Here is a 19872-nt window from a genome sequence, read left to right as displayed (position 1 = left end):
GCAATACCTCAGATTGTGACTATATTTAGAGATAAGATCTGTAATGAGGTGATTAAGTTAAAATGAGGTCATTAGAGTGGGCCCCAATCCAATCTGACTGGTGTCCTTATAAGAAAAGGACATTTGGACATGGATACATAGAGTGAAGACCATGTGAAGGCAGCAGGAGAGACCGCCATCTATGAATCAGTTAGAGGCCTCTGAAGGAACAAACCCTGCTGATACTTTGGTCTTGGATTTACAGCCTCCAGGATTGTTTAAGCCACCCAGTCTGTGGTAGCCCTAGCAAATTAATGTGCCCTTGTTTTTTTTTTTTTTGTGGTGCTGGTGGTTTGTTTGTTTGTTTTGAGATGGAGTCCCTCTCTGTCGCCCAGGCTGGAGTGTAGTGGCACGATCTCAGCTCACTACAACCTCTACCTCCGAGTTCAAGCGATTCTCTTGCCTCAGCCTCCTGAGTAGCTGGGATTACAGGCGTGGGCCACCATGCCTGGCTTATTTTTGTATTTTTAGTAGAGATGGGGTTTCGCCATATTGGCCAGGCTGGTCTTGAACTCCTGACCTCAAGGGATCCATCCTTCTTGACCTCCCAGAGTGCTAGGCTTACAGGCATGAGCCACTGTGCCCGGCCCCTTTTTTCATATCTGAGGAAACTAAGGATCCGAGAGTATATGAAACTTGCCAAAGTTCTCATAGTTATGGCTAGGTAAAGGCCAGGGATTAAATCCAGGTGTGTCTGATTCCAGGTAGAGTTAAATCTACGGATTAAATCCAGGTGTGTCTGTTTTCAAAGCGTGTGCTTATGCCTAATGTGTTATATTGAGTCCTGAGAGTGTCTACCTTAAGGCTGCTTCTCCTCACTTTTGAAATAGTGGCACCCAGATCTTTGACTTGTGTCTGGTACATTGTTCTTACTAATATACCGTGCTTGCTCCCCTGCCACCACTTTCCTTAGAGGTAAGATACTGGACAAGTACATGAGCACCTCTGGAGAAGAACTGCTCAAACAGGTGACTAAGTTAGGGACTTCGTAAATCTGGAAAGATTTGCATGTGTTTGGGACTTTCCTTCCCAGCTGTCTTCTGATGAAATGAGATAGAGGCAACTTGTTCTTCAAAGTGGTTTGTTACCTGCTTAGAAGTAGAGTTAAGCCTGACAGAAAAATGGGGCGGATGAGGGTTTAGTATTATACTTGCACTGTTGATGTCACTGAGAAGTTTGGTGGTTTGTCATGAATCAGGGGTAAATATTAGAAATACCCAAGTCCTGCTCTCACTCCTAGATGTTCTACTCTAGGAAGTCTGGGACAGGATCTGAGCATCCATCATCACTGATTTTTTTCTTTTCTTTTCTTTTTGAGGCAGAGTCTTGCTCTGTCACCAGGCTGGAGTGCAGTGGTGCGATCTCGGCTCACTGCAACCTCTGCCTCCCGGGTTTCAGTGATTCTCCTGCCTTAGCCTCCTGATTAGCTGGGATTACAGGTGCCTGCCCATGCCCAGCTAAGTTTTGTATTTTTAGTAGAGACGGGGTTTCACCAAGTTGGCCAGGATGGTCTTGATCTCTTGACCTCAGGTCATCCACCTGCCTTGGCCTCCCAAAATGCTGGGATTACAGGCCTGAGCCACCGCACTCGGCCCTGATTTTTTCTTTTGAGTCTTCCTTGATGATTTTGATATGTCTCATCAAATGGAGAATGCTTGAAGTTGTGGAATGGTTTATTTCTATAGTTGTTCCTTCTAAACCAGCTTCAGGTACCTGTTGCTTGTAGTCTAAACCACTGGAAATTCATTATCATCTGTGGTCATTAGCAGGTCTGAATGTGAGAGTCCAGTAGGTAGCAGGTGCTATCCAACATGTTTTTGAAATTTGTCTTGCTGAGTTCAACCTATCTTGTACACTTTGCATTTTACTCCTCCAGAGGGCTCCAGAGCTCAGCTGAGCAGACTGGCTTGTACCCTCATTAGACAAGGAAACTAGCCAATAAGATTTGAGTTTTTATTTGTTGGAGAAACTAATGTTACATTATCTTTCAGAGCTTCCTATTCTTTTCTAGTGATTACTGCCCGCCAGCCCCCACCCCAACCCCCTACCCCACCCCAAGCTCTCAACCTCTATCTGAAGGATATAAAGACTTTTCTTGTCAAGGTCACAGATGCTAGAACACAAGGCAGGGACTGTCGCTAAGATTTCAGGTCTTTACAAGAGGGATCTCTAAAATTCTTTGTTTACATTTATCAGTGAAAATGTTGAATTTACATCTTCAATATATGGATAATTATGTATAAATTATTTACCCATGCAATTTCACTAATGTGATACCTTTTTTTTTTTCCCCGACAGTCTTACTCTGTCACCCAGGCTGGTACGAACTCAGCTCACTGCAACTTCTGCCTCCCAGGTTCAAGCAATTCTCGTGCCCCAGCCTCCCTAGTAGCTGGGATTACAGGCATGTGCCACTATGCCTGGCTGATTTTTGTATTTTTAGTAGGCATGCAGTTTTGCCATGTTGACCAGGCTGGTCCAAACTCTCCTGGCCCCAAGTGATCCACCAGCCTGGGCTTCCCAAAGTGCTGGGATTACAGGCATGAGCCATCATGCCCGTCCACTAATACGACATTCTTTTAAAAGAACGAGCCTCCCCCTTCCCCAACGTTCAAATATTTTCTTTCTGTACTCCAATGAAGATAACTTTGGAAGCCACTGCTTTAGAAAATGATTTTCATTGATGCAGCAGAGGTTTGGGGGAAAGAATTTATAGATGATCTTGAGGTTGTTTGGGCTGTAGGTACCTTTCTTTCCTTTTTCTTTCTCTTTCTCTCTGTTTCTCTATCTTCTTTTCTTTCTTTTATTCTTTTTTTTTTGAGACAGGAGCTTACTATCTCACTCTGTCACCCAGGTTGGAGTGCAGTAGTGTGATTGTAGCTCACTGCAGCCTTGAACTCCGTGGGCTCAAGTGATCGTCCCACCTCAGCTTCCCAAGTACCTGGGACTACAGGTGTGCATCACCAGTAACAGCTACTTTTTAAATTTTTATTTTTGGTAGAGATGCGTTCTCTCTACATTGCCCAGGCCGGCCTTGAATTCCTGACCTCAGGTGATCCCACTGCCTTGGCCTCCTAAAGTGTTGAGATTACAGGCGTGAGCAACTGTGCCTGGCCTTGCAGGCAACTTTTTATTTCAATTGTCATCTTGACATTTTAGTGAAGAGTGGGTTGTCCAGGGAAAGGCCGAACCTGACAGTCATTGAGGGGGGATTTTATGTGGATGGCTCATAGGCAGTAAGGAAGGCTTTGGAGAGAATATTGGAGAGTTTACAAGCAATAGGTATCTGAAGCAGTAGTGTGGGTGGATTTTGTCGCATTCAATTCAGTGAGCACTCAGAAATCAGCTTGGCATTCACACAGACTTAGGGGTTTCAATGCAGTGCTGCACATTCATGTTTGAGCCACCAACTTTCTACAGTAAGGAAAGGAGTTCTTTGAATTGTAAGTGCTACAGGGCCATGAATACCCATTTTTAAGTTGTCATCTTGATACTTCCAATTTGGAAGGGTAGAGATGGGCTGGTATTCTTATCTGAATGGATTTAAAGTTTCTCTTCTGGATATTCCATCTTTTATTATACTTTCAGCTCTTCATCCACCTGGTTCTTTTACCTAACTAGGATATAAAGACATTTTTTAAAAAGTAATATTAGATCCAGCAAGATTTTTGTCAGAGCAGATAAACTGGAGTGATTTATTTAGGAAAAAGTTAACCACTATGCAGCCCCACCCGAGCCAAACCTGGAGTTACATTTAAAGAGGTCAGTCTCTGAAGAGAAGTGTAATTTGGGGTCATATGACCTAACTCCTGAGGTCACCCAGAGCTTATACTTAAATCAGAAAAGGAAGAGATGCCCATGAGCCAAAATTTTGTTATTTCCACACATTTAGAAAAGTAGGAAGAATAAGTTTTACAGTATCCCAATAGATTTAAAAACTCTAGTTCCCTTTAAAATCTTTTAAATAGACTTAAAACAATTTAAAATTTTTTCCAGCTTTATCACAGTATACTTGACAAATAAGTGTATATATTTAAGGTGTACAACGTGATGCTTTGATACATACAGTGTGACATGATTACCACAGTCAGGTTTAATAATTAACATATCCATCACCTCATATAGGTGTGATTTCTTATGTGTATGGCGAGAATCCTTAAAATCAGCTCTCAGCACATTTCAAGCATACAATACAGTATTTATGATAGTCACCATGTTATTAATCAGATTGCCTACTTTGGTTAAAGTGCAGACTCAGGTGAAGGTTGGGGTGGAGGATCATACTTTCATTGATTTAGACTCTAAAATAAATGTATATAGTTAGTTTTGCTAACCTAAGAACCTACTCACAAACGGCTAGGTTATAAGATATGATATTTTCCCTTCACTTCTTTAACAGAAGTGGAAATGAAGGTGATGTAACTTGCCTGCGGTCACACAGGTACTTAAGAGCAGAGAAAGGACTAGAGCCAGGACGGGTTTAGTGATTTTTAGTTTAGCGCATTTTAAATTTTTATCATGTGATTCCTTAATCTTTGAGTCTTCCACATGCAGAAGCTAGGTTATAGAATAGCATATTTTATTTTAATATTACATTTATGGAGATAGACGTTCTTGGTTAAAGCTCTTTTTTAAAAAATAATTTCAACTTTTAGATTCAGAAGATACATGTGCAGGTTTGTGACATGGGTTTATTATGTGGTGCTAAGGTTTGGGATGCAAATTATCCCATCACCAGATAGTGTAAAGCTCCTTTTAGAATGGTGTATGTAGATTTAATTCTGTCACTGAAAATGTTTCAAGAACTAATTGGAATTGGGCAATATCTTGCACATTTGACTTGTATTATTTTTGGCATTTAGGTTTTCCTAGGACATTAGGACAAGCCGAAGCCCTGGACAAAATCTGTGAAGTGGATCTAGTGATCAGTTTGAACATTCCATTTGAAACACTTAAAGATCGTCTCAGCCGCCGTTGGATTCACCCTCCTAGCGGAAGGGTATATAACCTGGACTTCAATCCACCTCATGTACATGTAAGAATATACAAAGTGCTTTCACAACCCGACAAGAAAAAGACAAACAATTTCCATTGAAAAGTGGAGAAAAGGATATGAGTAGACCTTTCAAAAAAGAATAAATCTACATGACTAAAAAACATTTTTTGAATGTTCAAATGTAGTAGTCAGGGAAGGGACATTTAAGTATTTAAATAGGATATCACTTTGGATCCATTAGACTGGCAAAATCAAAATATAAAATTTTTAATTTTATATTTATTACTGATAAATATATGTATATAATGTATATAATTATATATTTATTTTATTTAAAAAATAAAGTCTATTGCTGGTGGGATCTGGGGAAAATAGTACTCTCATTTTTGTTAGCTAAAGTATTTCTAGCCTCTTTTTAAAGCAACATAGCAATGTACATTAAGAATTTTAAGTAAATATTTAATTCAGGCTACTTTTAGGAGAATAGCTGTGGAAATGGAAGCATTAGTAGATTAGGTCATGTATACATTGATGTTTGTTTCAATGTTGCTGTAGTGGCCAAAAAACAAAACCAAAAAAATCTCAAAAAAGCAAATGAATGTTCATCTTTAGGGGAATGGTTAAATGAATTGGAGAATATTTACACCATCTTGGAATATAATATAGTCAGTAAAAAGAATGAATTAGCACTACTTAAAACTTAATACACCGTATTTTTAGATAAGCTTTAGGTTTACATAAAAATTAAATGGAAAATCCCCTCCCTCACCCACGCTTCTCCATTATTAGCATTTTGCATTAGTGTGGTACATTTGTTACAGTTAATAAACTAATAATAGAAAAGTTATTAACTAAAATTCATAGTTTGCGTTGGCATTCTCATTTTCTCTTTTATAATCCGGATTTTGACAAATGCACAATGACATGACATTTGTCCATCATTACTGCCTTATACAGAATCGCTTCATGGTCTTATAATATCTCCTGTGCCCTACCTATTAAATTCCTCCCTGATTTTCCCCAAACTTCTGAAAACTACAGATCTTTTTGCTGTCCTTATAATTTTGCCTTCTATAGTATGTCATATCATTGGAATCATATAGTATGTCTGCTTGTCAGACTTGCTCCTTTCACTTAGTGATATGCATTACACATTCTGTGTTTTTTGGAGGCTTGGTAGCTGATTTATTTTTGTAAGTGAATAATGTTCCATTGTATGGATGTACCACAGTTTACTCATTTTGAAGAACATCTTGGTTCCATGTCTTGGCATTTATGAATAAAGTTGCTCCAAATATTCATGTGCAGAGTTTTGTGCAAATGTAAGTTTTCACCTATTTTTAGTAAAGACCAAGGAGTGTAATTGCTGGATTGTAAGTATATATTTAGCTTTGTGAGAAACTGGCAAATTGTCTTCCAGACTGGTTATTTGATTTTGCATTTCCACCAGCAATAAATGTTTCTATTTCTGCACATTGTCACCAGTATTTAGTGTAGTCAGTGTTTTAGATTTCAGCCATTCTACTAGGTAAGCATTATAGTTTTTTGACATGGAGAAATCTTCTGAAAGTTTTTTTCTTTTCTTTTTTGAGATGGAGTCTTACTCCATCACCTAGGCTGGAGTGCAGTGGTGTGATCTCGGCTCACTGCAGCCTCTGCCTCCTGGGTTCAAGTGATTCTTCTGCCTCAGCCTCCCGAGTAGCCGGGATTACAGGCATATGCCACCATGCCTGGCTAGTTTTTGTATTTTTAGTAGAGACGGGGTTTCACCATGCTGACCAGACTGGTCTCGAACCCCTGACCTCACGTGATCTACCTGCCTTGGCCTCCCAAAGTGCTGGGATGACAGGTGTGAGCCACCGCGCACGGCCCTGAAAGTATTTTTCAATGAGAAGTACAAACAGATCCCATTTTTGTAAAACAGTGACTACACCTCTTTATGTGTATATCTGTTGGTGTGTGTTGAGTGTGTGATCTCTAGCTTTATAAGATCAGGGAGAAAGTCACGAGGGCTGTATCCTGGGCTGGAACTGGATGAGGGAAAGGAATCATAGTTGATGTGCAGAGTGGGCAGGTGGTTAAGTGACTAGTGAAGGCTAAAGGAATAAAAAGATTATCTATAAAAGTCTCAAAGTATAACATTGATACAGTTAGCTCAAATTAGACATGTGTAAAGGTATATGCATACAGATATTTTAACAAATTTACTTAAATAATTATTGTTCTTTCTGATAAAGACTCTTTGGTTTATTTTTTATTTTTATTTTTTTTTGGAGACGAAGTCTTGCTCTGTCCCCCGGGCTGGAGTTCAGTGGCCGGATCTCAGCTCACTGCAAGCTCCACCTCCCGGGTTTACGCCATTCTCCTGCCTCAGCCTCCAGAGTAGCTGGGACTACAGGCGCCCACCACCTCGCCCGGCTAGTTTTTTTTTTTGTATTTTTAGTAGAGACGGGGTTTCACCGTGTTAGCCAGGATGGTCTCGATCTCCTGACCTCGTGATCCGCCCGTCTCGGCCACCCAAAGTGCTGGGATTACAGGCTTGAGCCACCCGGCCTCTTTGGTTTATCTTTATGATAAAGACTATTTATCTGATAAAGACAGATTGAGTTGTCTTAATAATAGTGAACTCCAGTTTTCGGTGGTAGGTAGTGTTACTTGTTATCATTCAAATGTGGAATACATGGCATTGTGTCTTACTAGGTTAATCTTTATGGAAACATTACACTTGAATATAGATGGAGTCAGTAATTACTATAGAAAATTACTTCAAGGGGCTAAGAATGGCTTCCCAGCTCCTGGGTGCCATTGTGTCAGTAAAGTCCCAATGAGACTTTTCCACTTGAGTTAAGCACTCCTTTTGAAGTCTTTTAAAAATGTAAAAGTGGGCCAGGCCTATTGGTCTGGGAGGTCAAGGCTATAGTGAGCTGTGATTGTGCCACTGCCCTTCAGCCTAGGTGACAGAGTATGACCTGGCCTCCCACCTCCAAAAAAGGCAAAAGTTCTGTAATTATTTTATTAGATCCCTTCCTGATATCTGTCTCAAGAAGCTATGATGGGGGAAAAATGGGTGGGAGTAAAAAAGGAGTTCTGACAATACAGATGGGAACACTGAAGTCCAACACAGATGCTTTACATTTTGGCTTTGTCCAGACCTACTGATGCAGAGATTCTCATAAAATTTGAAAAGCCTTACCACTGAGTTGCTTTTCAAAGCCTGGGTTTCTCTCAAAGAACATCTGCAATTACCATGCTGCTTTTGAAGACCTTAGTGAAAGTGCTAACCTAGATCAACTCTCCCAGCTGTGGTGAAGTGGCTATGTTGTCTGGGGTATATATCCTGGGGTTCGTCATCTGGCGCCAGGAAAATTTAGGACACCGACACAAGGAGTTTAGGAGTGGAGGTTTACAATAGGCAGAAGAGAAGAGAAAGAAAAACGGCTGTCTCTCTGGAGACAGAGTGCGCTCCAAGTGGAAAAGACCAGCTGGTGGTGGATACCCTGGATTTTATAGTCCAGGGTGAGGAGATGGTGTCTGATTTACATAGGGCTCACAGATTGGTTGGATCAGGCACGACGTTTATATAGTGCTCAGGGAAGGCTGGTGGCCCCACCCTAATCTTATTATGCAAATGAACTCTCCCTGGCCTGCCGCCTCTTGTCTGCTTCTTACTGTACGCGGGCTGACAAAGAGAAGGGAAGATGGAGCCGCCATCTTGAACACGTCTAGTCGGTTGTTGCTGCCAGCATTCTCACGTGCAAGCTCCCAGCTTGCTTGTCTATGTCTGCAGCTGGACTTTACAGGCTGCTCTTTGTTAGAAAATGATTTGGGTTGCTTTTCATTAAAGAGAAAAGCCTTACTGAGGACTGTCATCCCCTTACTAGCTGCCTAAGTGATTTCTTCTTAACTCCTATGTCAGTGGTGGCCGGGTTCCCTGGGAAGGAGGGGCGCCATTGCTCTAGCATCATTCTGCTTTCTGGAAACAGGGTTGTATTTGCTGATGCTCTGAAATTCTGGAAATGACTTTCTGAGCCTTGTGACTGTAAGTAAAATAAAGAATGTGGCAGTAGAGGTAATATACAGCCTTCTCCCATCCCCGTCTCTCCTGTCATCTTGGGTTAACAACCATGGAATACACATGTGATAATTACATGGCTCACTCATAAATCATAAGAATAAGTCATATACCCGAGGCCCTGAGCTGTAATGGAATTTTAGTGCATTTCAAATTTATAGCCAGTTCCTGATTATCCGGTTGAGTTGCCTGTGCCTCTCGGTTCTGTTCTGGCCTACCTTCTGACAGATTTATTTCTTGTGACTATCTGCCCTGGTAAGTAATAGTCATGGACATGGGAGGCAAAATTCAAAACGTGTCCATTCTGCAATTTGTAAGGAGCTATGATTCCTGGGGAGATTAAAACAAATTGAAAATCAAGGTTTTTTTTTTTTTAAAATTATAATTTTTCCATTCTCAGAATGTTTGTCCCTGATTGTCATGGGTAATTTAATAATTCCTATTTTAATACACCTTTAAATATGTCATTTTAAAAAATACTGTAATTCATGCCTTCTATTTCTCTTTTCCTTAATTTTTGTGGTTAAGAGTTTCACTAAAATAAATGTCATTTCTTTTTATTAAAAAAAAATTTTTTTTTTGAGACAGAGTCTTGCTCTGTCACCCAGGCTGGAGTGCAGTGACATGATTTCACTGCAGCCTCCACCTCCTGGGTTCAAACGATTCTACTGCCTCAGACTCTTGAGTAGCTGGAATTACAGGCACCCACCACCACGCCCAGCTAATTGTATTTTTAGTAGAGACGGGGTTTTGCCTTGTTGGCCAGACTGGTCTTGAACTCCTGACCTTAAGTGAGCCACCCATCTTGGCCTCCCAAAGTGCTGAGATTATAGGCATGAGCCACTGTGCCCCACCCAACTGATAAATGTTGTTACATATGATGAGAGTGGGGAGTTCCTGCCTTTTTTCCCAAATTTATAGTGTGTTCAATATTTAACCCTATGTATGATGTTAGCGATAACTTTATTATAATGTGCTTCATGAGATTTTTTTGGGGAGAATAGAAAGCTAGCAAAATAATTAGACAAACACACTGCAGAAAATCATATACATTTCCAAATCAAATACATAAGACCAGCCAGGTGCAATGGCTCATGCCTGTAATCCCAGCACTTTGGGAGGCCGAGGCGGGTGGATCACCTCAGGTCAGGAGTTCAAGACCAGCCTGACCAACGTGGTGAAACCCTGTCTCTACTAAAAATACAAAGATTAACTGGGCATGGTGGCAGGCGCCTGTAATCCCACCTACTCGGGAGGCTGAGACAGGAGAATCACTTGAACCCAGGAGGCAGAGGTTGCAGTGAGCCGAGATAGAGCCATTGCACTCCAGACTGGACAGCAGAGTGAGACTCCATCTCAAAAACTAACTAAATAAATAAATGAATAAATAAAATAAAACCTGTATTAATCAGAACTAGCAGTTAAGGCATATTTTTTATTTTACATTGAGAAAGCAGCAACACATAAGAAAAGCTAAAATAAAGGGTTTAACAAATCAACACCAGCTTCCCTTTTGAGTAATATAATTTAGGTGAGGACACAGTCACTTCAGTTTTTTTTTTTTTTTCCTTTTGTATGTTCCTACAGTGTATGTCGTTATTTGATTTAGTAAAATAACCTGAATAAGGGAAATTTCATAGAAGCTCCAGGATAGAATTGGAAAGCTGGCAAAGATGGTACTGAACTGTATTCTCCTAGATTAGTTTTCCTAAGTAAACCAAGTTGGTTTTTTGAGATTTTGTTTTCTGCATTGAGAACTCAGGCTTTATTTTAGAAGACAAGGTAGTTTTAGGGATATTTAGAGAACCAAGATGACATTGTCTAAAGGTTTGTTGTTGGGGGAGGTTGCATGGAATTTTAGGCTGAATTGAAAGTAGCATTTATCAACAGCACTGGAACATGTTTGAAAAGATCTGAACTGTTAATAAAGATTTAATGTCAGCTCCCAGGAAATAAGGTTACCATACTGTTAAATGTGCTATTTCTTTTTCTACTACTCTTACAATTAACACTGTCACCAAGGCCTAATTCTTCATGTGGTAGGTGTCAAAGGTGAATACACGGTTTTGCACAGAAAAGTTTTTACCTATGAAATGGCCCAACTGCTGTCTATATTAATTGTTTTCTTTGGTATTTGTAGGGTATTGATGACGTCACTGGTGAGCCATTAGTCCAGCAGGAGGATGATAAACCTGAAGCAGTTGCTGCCAGGCTAAGACAGTACAAAGACGTGGCAAAGCCAGTCATTGAATTATACAAGTGAGTGTGCTTCGATATTTTCATGACAAAGGACAGACTGGAAAGGTGTGGAGCCTGCTGGGAAGAACACTGGGCTGAGGCAGAGTAGTGTTTCTTTAAGACAGATAAACACTAACGACCCAAAACCTTCCCAGCAGTCAGATGAAATGCTGGAGCTGTACATGAAATATAAGTTTCTGTACTTTTATCCTGAAACTGTTAGAACATAAGGACCCCAAACCTGATCAGCTCTATCTGTTCTGGATGTAAAACAACATTGAGATTTATTTTCATTTTCTTAAAATTTTAAGTGACTGAGATAGTGGTCCCACATATGTTGATACTCCCACATACAAATATCTGGTTTGGATAGAAGATTAGAAGAGACTTTTGGTGTGTCCCTTCTTGAAGTGTCTGTAGGGAGTTTAACAAAGAAAGGCTAAAACCATAAAGCAGAGATTCAAAATTGAAATGGCTGCAGGGGCTAGGGCAGGTATTGGAAATGAGTCTCAAACATGGTGAGGGATGTGTCAAGCTAGGCAGTTGAATGACAGTTGAACTGGACAGGGTGGCTGCTCCAGCCAGTTAGCATTCTAGGGCACACAGGCCAATGATTCCCATTTTTCAGGAAGAGCAGAAGTCTGACTTTGTGTGTGTTTTGGGGGGAGTCTCAATTTTCATATTGGCAACATATTTACATTTTTTAAATAACATGCAAGTCAAATCTCTATGCTGAGTGCATTCAAAACAGCAGTTTATGCTCTCTGTTACAATCACTTTCTGGCCTTGTAGTCCCCAGAAAATTTAGCAAACCTTTAGATGAGAGTTTTATGATCATATTATTATGATACAGCAATCATGTGTTCCATGATTCATTAAGTAATAAGGGTTTTGATATACCAAAGCTTTTCAGTGGTTTGCTTTTGCAAATTACATATTGAGGCACATTTGGAATGGCCCCTATAATGCTATTCTTTGATATGTTTTAAAGGGGAGAAAAAAGGTGGCATCATGACAAGCATACCAGAATTGCAAAAGCTATGACCTTATTTAGGTACACCCAGTGGAGATGTTGATACCTTTGAAAGGGGCTGTTTTAGCACTTAGTGTGATATATGATATAGACCATAAGATCATGCTTGTTTTATATCTATAGGATCTTCTGCACTAGTATGTGGAGAAGAAGCCTAAAAAGCCATTGTATGTTGGACTTTGTTTTTCAGGAGCCGAGGAGTGCTCCACCAATTTTCCGGGACGGAGACGAACAAAATCTGGCCCTACGTTTACACACTTTTCTCGAACAAGATCACACCTATTCAGTCCAAAGAAGCATATTGACCCTGCCCAATGGAAGAACCAGGAAGATGTGGTCATTCATTCAATTGTGTGTGTAGTATTGGTGCTGTGTCCAAATTAGAAGCTAGCTGAGGTAGCCTGCAGCATCTTTTCTAGTTGAAATGGTGAACTGATAGGAAAACAAATGAGTAGAAAGAGTTCATAAGAGGCCCTCCTCTGCCTTTCAAAAGGAAGGTCACCACATGTTTAAGGTGTCTCTGCACATGTCTCAAGCCCTTCACAAGAAAGCAAGTACAGTGTGGATTTCATGTGGTGTGTAACTTCAGCTCCAACTGGTTTTTGACAGCTGTTGCTGTGGTATTCTTTTTTACACAATGGTGATAGTTTCTGGTTCTCCCCATCCCCACAAAGGCTGTTGAACCACAGCATGAGGAAGCCTGAGAATGAATCCTAAGGACTCTAGCCCAGACTTTGTCCCAGGCTTTCTGGTGTGTACACCCCTGGTAACAGTGAAATTGAAGCTACTTACTCACGGTGGTTGTTTCTCTGGTCTTGAGTGACTGTGTCCACAGTTCATTTTTTTCCGGTAGGAATAACTCCTTTTCTGTATCCGCACTCCATGGAGTCTCTCCTTTTCAGACATCCTGGGATGAAAGAATTTGGCTTTTTTTTTTTTTTTTTTGACATCTATTTTCACTCTTAGGCTGTTAAACAAAACTGATAGTTATTGCTCTTATCCCTCTCAAATTCTTCTAAGAACTGAGAGTGATGGGGCTGTATTGAATTTCTGTATGCACCGGGAACTGAGCTATGAAGAGGATGTTATTAAACTGCTGGTCTGACTCTCATGGATTGACACTGTTCCTTTCTATTATTGTGAAAAAAAATTAACCCCCTAAAAGTCTTGGGAACCCCCTAAAGTCTTTTGGGAATCCTCAAAAAGCATGGGAAGTATTAAGTATTTAGCTACATAAATGTTGTAAGATCACATCTTATGTATAGAAGTAATAAGACCGTTTGGAATTACTGGACTAATTGAATAGTTACGGTTTCTATTCAGTACAATAAAATGTATTTTGAAAGTGCTGCTAACTATTGATGCTGACAGTGTTTCACTCCTGTGAGTGACCCAAACATATTATAAATAGGTGGTAAAGGGAGTGGAGCCTGTGGGGTTGAGCAGAATGTTGTACTAGCTGTGCTTAGACTGAGTATAACAGCTTTATGATTATGGGAAAACAAAATCTTTATTTTTTCTGTTCCAAAGATTCATCCTGTGGGGTGGCCATAAAGTCTAGAATTAGATACTAATATGTTGTCATTCATTATAACATAGTATCAATAAACCATTTGTTAAAAGATTTGCCTGGTTTCCAGACTTGGTGGCCACCTTGAATAATTCTTCCTATCCTCTGGGAAGGATGATGAAATTTATTCCTGCTGCCTTAAAAGTATGTATCCCTTCCTCATGCATCATGACTGTCCCCAGCGAGTATCCTTTACTATTCCTGGGAGTGACTCCTGTCTAACTTTTCATACTGGTGAGAAGAAAAGAAGCCTATTGTAACACTTTAGTGGTGTTGAAACACATTACTTACTTTCTGAAGATGTCCCAGTGAATGCTCTGTCAGTTCACTGCCGTATGTCATCTGTGTGATAACGAATGTATCTTCCTTCTAAGTACTGCCCAAACTCTTGCCAGCTCCTCTCCCATTGTCCCTTCATGTGATTATTTTTTGGCTACCTTAGTGGAAATATAGACCAGTCTTCTCCCCATCCATCCTCTCAAACATAATGAGATTGTTTATTTTTTAGATTTATGCAGTGAAAATGCCCAGTCAGGTCTGTGAATTGTCAGTGCATTATATTGACTCTGAGCACTTTAGAATGTAGAGTTGCAATTGAATGCCAGCTGTGGAGATGGGGTGCATATCAGATATGTAGATAAAGCTCAGGTTTGCTAGGGAACCAGGTATAGAGAAAAATAAGTCTGATACGCGGAAAATTGCACAACTTAGAGTAGTTCTGCTATAGATAAAATTCCCACAAAATAGGAAATGTAGAAAGTTATTCTGTAAAATACTAAAAAGAGAAAAGTCTATGCTTTTTTGGAAACAGGAAAATCTTCAAACTTCTTTCTTCACTTCCCTTTGTGTTTAGCTGACCCTCCAATGTGATTATTGCTTTTGGAGTTTGGGAGAGGTTTGGGAAGTGGCCTGATCCCTGCTTCCATACTTCACTCCTCCATCCGTCCTTCCCTTCCTCTTCCCCTCCAGCTAAATGGACAATTCTAGCCAACACTGAGTCACTCTTAAGTCTCAACAGTGGGTGTGTTTGCTGAGATTGTCCAGCAGTTGAGCAGTTTGGTCTCACCTCCCTCGCTAGCTGAGACCAAAAAGAGACAAATACCTTTTTCATGGTCTTAGAAACATAATGCTTATTTCGTGGTCAGTGGCTTTTAAAAAATCTATTTCTGGTTTTCTTCAACAAACTCACTAGTTTTCCCTTAAATGATTTTGTAAAAATTAAAGTTATCTTGAAAATGTTTTGGCAAAAGTAAAATTAAAGGGACATCTTTTTTTTTTTTTTTCTGTTGCCACACATGGCTGTTCCTTCACCTTTAAGCAAAGAGAGTGGTTCAGATGGTTTCTAAGATGCCAACCTGACCTTGCATTCTGTCATTCTACCCAGCTCTTAGTTCAGTTTGCTTCCATTATCCTAACAGGCTTCTTACTGACTTAGAACTTGGAAAGGCTGCTATATTTAATACTCTCCAACACTAATGCAGACTTAAGATAGATACTGTTTATTGAAAACCTACTGAGTGAAATGTGCGGTTTTAGGACCTTTGTAAACATCTCATTTAATCTTTCTAGCATCCTATGAAGTAGTCATGATTTCACGTTGATAAACAAAGAAGACGGGTCCCAGGGATATGAAGCATCTTGCCCAGGCTTCTGTTGCTGGTGACCAGTGTAGCTGGAACTCCAGCTCAGGTTTTCCTGACTCAGAAGACTGAGCTTGTTCCTGGATGTTATTAATAGCTACTTGTGTCCAAGCAACCAAGGGCCTTGAGTCTACTTGGTTCTGCTTATGGCCTCACATCAAGAATAATAGAGCTACTCTAGGCATGGTGGAGCTAGTCCATGCCTGTAGTCACAATGCTTTGGGAATCCTTGATGAGAAGATTGTCAGAGGCCAAAAGTTCAAGACCAGGCTGGGCAATATCACAAGACTCCATCTCTACAGAAAAATAAAAAATTAGCCAGGCATGGTGGTGTACACTTGTGGGCCTAGTTACTCAGGAGACTGAGGCAGGAGGATTGCTTGATCCTAGGAGTTCGAGGCTGCAGTGAGCTATGATTGCACCTCTGCACTCAAGTCTGGGCAACACAGCGAGACCCTGTCTCTTAAAAAAAATAAAAAATTGCAGAGCTCACCAAAGTGATGTTCACCTTTTTATGACGTTCCTTTTTTTTTTTTCTTTGCTTAAGCAAAGAAAGCTGCTAGAAGAGAGTCTTAGTTTTCCTGCATAAGACCTCCTTTATGAATAGAATAAACGACTGTCAGAGTAGGTTGGGCTTGGGCCCAGGCTAAACTATGAAGGAAGCAAGCTCATATCCCATAACTACCCTTTCGGTGTCCATTGGGTTGTGCCTCAGAAGTGACCTTTGTCCTTGAACCATCCCTAGCCATGGTGCCCACACATAGGCTTTTGAGCTCCTTGGAGCTATCCAGACCCTGTTCACTTTTCCTTCCTGAGATTAGAACAAATCACCCCCTGACTCCCACTCCAAACAAGGTCTTGATAAAGTAATCCTTAAAATGCTGGGAGATAAACAAGTGATGATGAAGCATCGAACACAGGTTAGCTCCTGACTTTTGTACTAATGTCTCTGTATTCCATTACACATTAACATGCCTCTGAGTGCCACATCCAAACCTTTGCCCACCATCTGCTTGTTGTGCAACAGTTGAGGCAGTAACCAGGGGAGATTCACTTCCTGTCTTGTCCTTCCCCAGGGATCACTCCCCTGCTGCCCTCCAGCAGCCAAGCTCACATGAGCTCCATTGTTACCCTAGGTGTGCCCATCTCTTTGGTAGGGAAGGAGAAAGGTAAGAACAGCCATGAATGAGGAAGGATTCTTGGAGGGAGGGGCCGCTGTGGCTTTTCCTGCTAGTTAAGATGTTGAGACCGGATAACTTTAGAAAAATGCCTGCACAAACCCATAAATAGTGCTTTTATAAAGTTTAGTTCACTGGAACCTGAGTTCAGTATTTGACATTAGCTTTTTGTCCAAAGAATTGAAGCCTGCTGGAGGTCTTTGCTCAAATAATAAATACTGCATATTTCCAAATGTGTTCAGCTGTAGGCACTAGGTACTGTCTGTTTACTCCATGTTAGGTACATTACATGCATTGGCTAATCAAATCCTCATCAATTACCTATGTAATAATCTCAACTTGCCTCCTTGTATTATAAATGGAAATAATCCTGTTTATTTAAATTGGTTTTCATGTACCAATAGGGATTAGTTAGGAAATTCAAAGGGCCTTTTTTATACCTTTCCCCAGTTTGAGCTCCCTGTTCTCTTTAACAGATAAAACAACATATTTGCTTCAGCCTGGATTCTTTGTTTTTGGTGCTTTGGTGCAGAGACAGAAAATGGGTACTCAGAGTCACACTGGTAGTTGCACACTGTATCTACAGAGGGCGTGTCTCATCTGTACGCTGCTGGGTTACAGGATTTCAGGAGGTATTTGTGTCCACCTGAAAATTCCGTTTATTGCCTTTCATTTAACAGTGTCTTTCCTTTCTGCAATTGGTTTTGCTAGAGAGGCAATTCATAACGTGAGGTCCTGTTCATAGTAGACTTGCTTTCTCACTATTTCCTTCAATTTTTAGTAACTCCCTGATCTATTTGGTGTCTTAAAAAAAAAAAATAACCTGGTAATGGAGACTTCTTTTAATATGGAAATGTGGTCTAGTGGTAAGTTATTCCTTTCCACATGTAACTGACCCAGTCTGGTTTCTGAATGAGAAGTGTGCAAGCCCCAGATGTTGAGACGCCGTATTTCAACTGTGAAAAATATCTGCTTCCTGCATCTGTTGAAATATAATTGTTCATACTTGTCATCCCTTATCTTTCTTGTAACAATATGCACAGTTTTTGCCAGAATAAATGCCATTATCTGTATGCTTCAGGGAATTCCCCAATTTGATCTGTGTGTGTGTGTCTTTGTGTGTGTGTGTGAGAGAGAGAGAGAGAGAGAGAGAGAGAGAGCTGCAGTAAAACACTTCTAAAGGGTGAAAGCTCTTGTATAGATACCTTCCTCTGGTAATAATTAGGTTATTCCTGGAAACACAGTGTCATTCTTTAAATAAAAGCTTTCCTGTTTAAAGCTTTTCAAAGAAGCAGACCATCTTGAAGATCTCCCCTAGGGTTGATATGTGTCTAATTCATTTTATAAAATCTTTCTTGTCTTCATTTTAAAGCTTTGGCTATATAGCCAGAAATGTCCTAAATAACAAACTATTTTGTATTTAATTTAGAGAAGAGTAAAGGGAAGAAAAATGAAAACTCAGTCTTTATGTAAGCTCCAAGGATATTAGGGCTTAGAGGGCTTTTCTAGTTTTATGAGAATTTGTACTACTGATTTTTATAGATTCTTGTTTTTGAGATGAACAGATCTCTGGGGAAATTGTTGAGTTACAATGGCATTTCACTGTGATCCCTCTCAAGCTCACATCAGTTCTGTAACCCAATGACGACCTGTCTCTTTGGTTTACTGTCCTGTGAAATGTCAGCTCAAGTTTCCCAGAAGTTGTGTGTTTATGATGAGTCAGAGTGCTTTTCCTCGGTGGGACAGTTGCTGGCCCTCTTAATTTTGGTGTATGTGCTTCAAAGTATCTAAACCTCCAGTCTGATCTGTATATGCTATCCTGTTAATTGTATTATTGATTATTTTGATTATCTTGCTTGAAGGTTCATACTTTTGAATTTGATAGAAATAAAGTTTTTTCTGCTTATAACTAGTGAATTCATTTAATGTTTGTATAGCTTTTTATACTTGATAATATAAAACTTCATAAATACTTTCATTGATGCCACTCTGCAACTACTACATTACCAACGATGTTGTCTCCAATTTGCAGAAAAGCAAGATCCTGAACCAAGAATTATTATCCCCAGTCCTGTTTTCTTTTCTGCTACACCAGATTGCCTTATTCGTATACCCTTAAATTCCTATTTGTCCAGCACTTTATTGTTTACAATTTTTGTTTTTTTTCCCCTAACCACTAGACAACCAGGGATCTTTTTTTTTTTTTTCTTGAAACAATTAGATAATGTGAGCAGATTCTCTCCCTGTTTTACACATTAGGAAACTAGATCAGATTATATGACTCTAAGATTGTAGCATCTGGGATTACTCAGCAGAAGCAGAAACTATAGCAGGTCTATCACATGGGAGCTAGAACCATGAAGAAAATAGAGCTGCTGTAGGCGAAACTCCCTGAGATAGTGAGGGATGGGGAAAAATACTCTGGCATTTTCCAGCCTCACACTCTTCTGTCTCTGGGGCAGCTTCCCTTAGCTGAACCCAGCCAGAAGCCAGCTGACATAGGAGGCTGAGAAACATGTTCTAAAGGCTTGTCCATGCTGCTGAAAAGGCAGAGGAAAGGGGAACTGAAAAGGATGGCAATGTGGTAGATTGTGTTAAATTTAATGACATCCAGTCCCCTCCTTTTTTTTTTTTTTTTTTTTGAGACAGGGTCTTGCTTTGTCACCCAGGCTGGATGCAATCATGGCTCGCTGTGCAGCTTCAACATCCTGGGTTCATGTGCTCCTCCTGCCTCAGCCTCATTAGTAGCTGAGACTATACGTGCATGCCACAATGGGCTAATTTTTTTTTCTGATTGTTTTATAGAGACAGGGTCTCACTATGTTGCCTAGGCTGGTCTGAAACTCCTGGGCTCAAGTAGTCCTTCCACCTTGGCCTCCCAAAGTGCTGGGATTACAGGAGTGAGCCACTGTGCCTGGCCACTTGCCCTTCTTTTGGGAGGATTTTACACCTTGACCCCATTGGCTTCAGGCTTGGACATATGGTTTGCTTTGACCAGTGAAATGTGGGCAGAAATGATGTGTGCCACTTCTGAGTAGAAGTTTTAGGAGCTAGGGCATGGTCACCATTCTCTTTTCCTTTGCAGTGAGACTGGCGACCTCACAGA

General features: G+C 40.3%; 1 protein-coding gene across 4 annotated transcripts in view; it reads left to right on the top strand.

The window, feature by feature from the left end:
- AK4 (adenylate kinase 4) overlaps positions 1-18679 on the top strand; it is an 87391-nt gene extending 68712 nt beyond the window's left edge. For 2 of the 4 annotated variants that reach the window (XM_011940752.1, XM_011940745.1), the window contains 3 exons: positions 4902-5074; positions 11248-11366; positions 12569-18679. In XM_011940752.1, coding sequence (XP_011796142.1) covers positions 4902-5074; positions 11248-11366; positions 12569-12683 — 407 coding nt within the window. In that variant the 3' untranslated portion in view covers positions 12684-18679. Of the gene's footprint in view, positions 1-4901; positions 5075-11247; positions 11371-12568 lie in introns of all 4 variants that reach the window. The other 2 variants (XM_011940758.1, XM_011940768.1) reach the window with 2 other exon arrangements.
- The last annotated feature ends 1193 nt before the right edge of the window (positions 18680-19872 follow it).

Source organism: Colobus angolensis, unplaced genomic scaffold (genome assembly GCF_000951035.1).
Source record: "Colobus angolensis palliatus isolate OR3802 unplaced genomic scaffold, Cang.pa_1.0 Scaffold102, whole genome shotgun sequence".
NCBI lineage: Eukaryota > Metazoa > Chordata > Mammalia > Primates > Cercopithecidae > Colobus > Colobus angolensis.
Note: the sequence above shows the minus strand (reverse complement) of the source record. Positions and strands in the feature narration are given on the sequence as shown.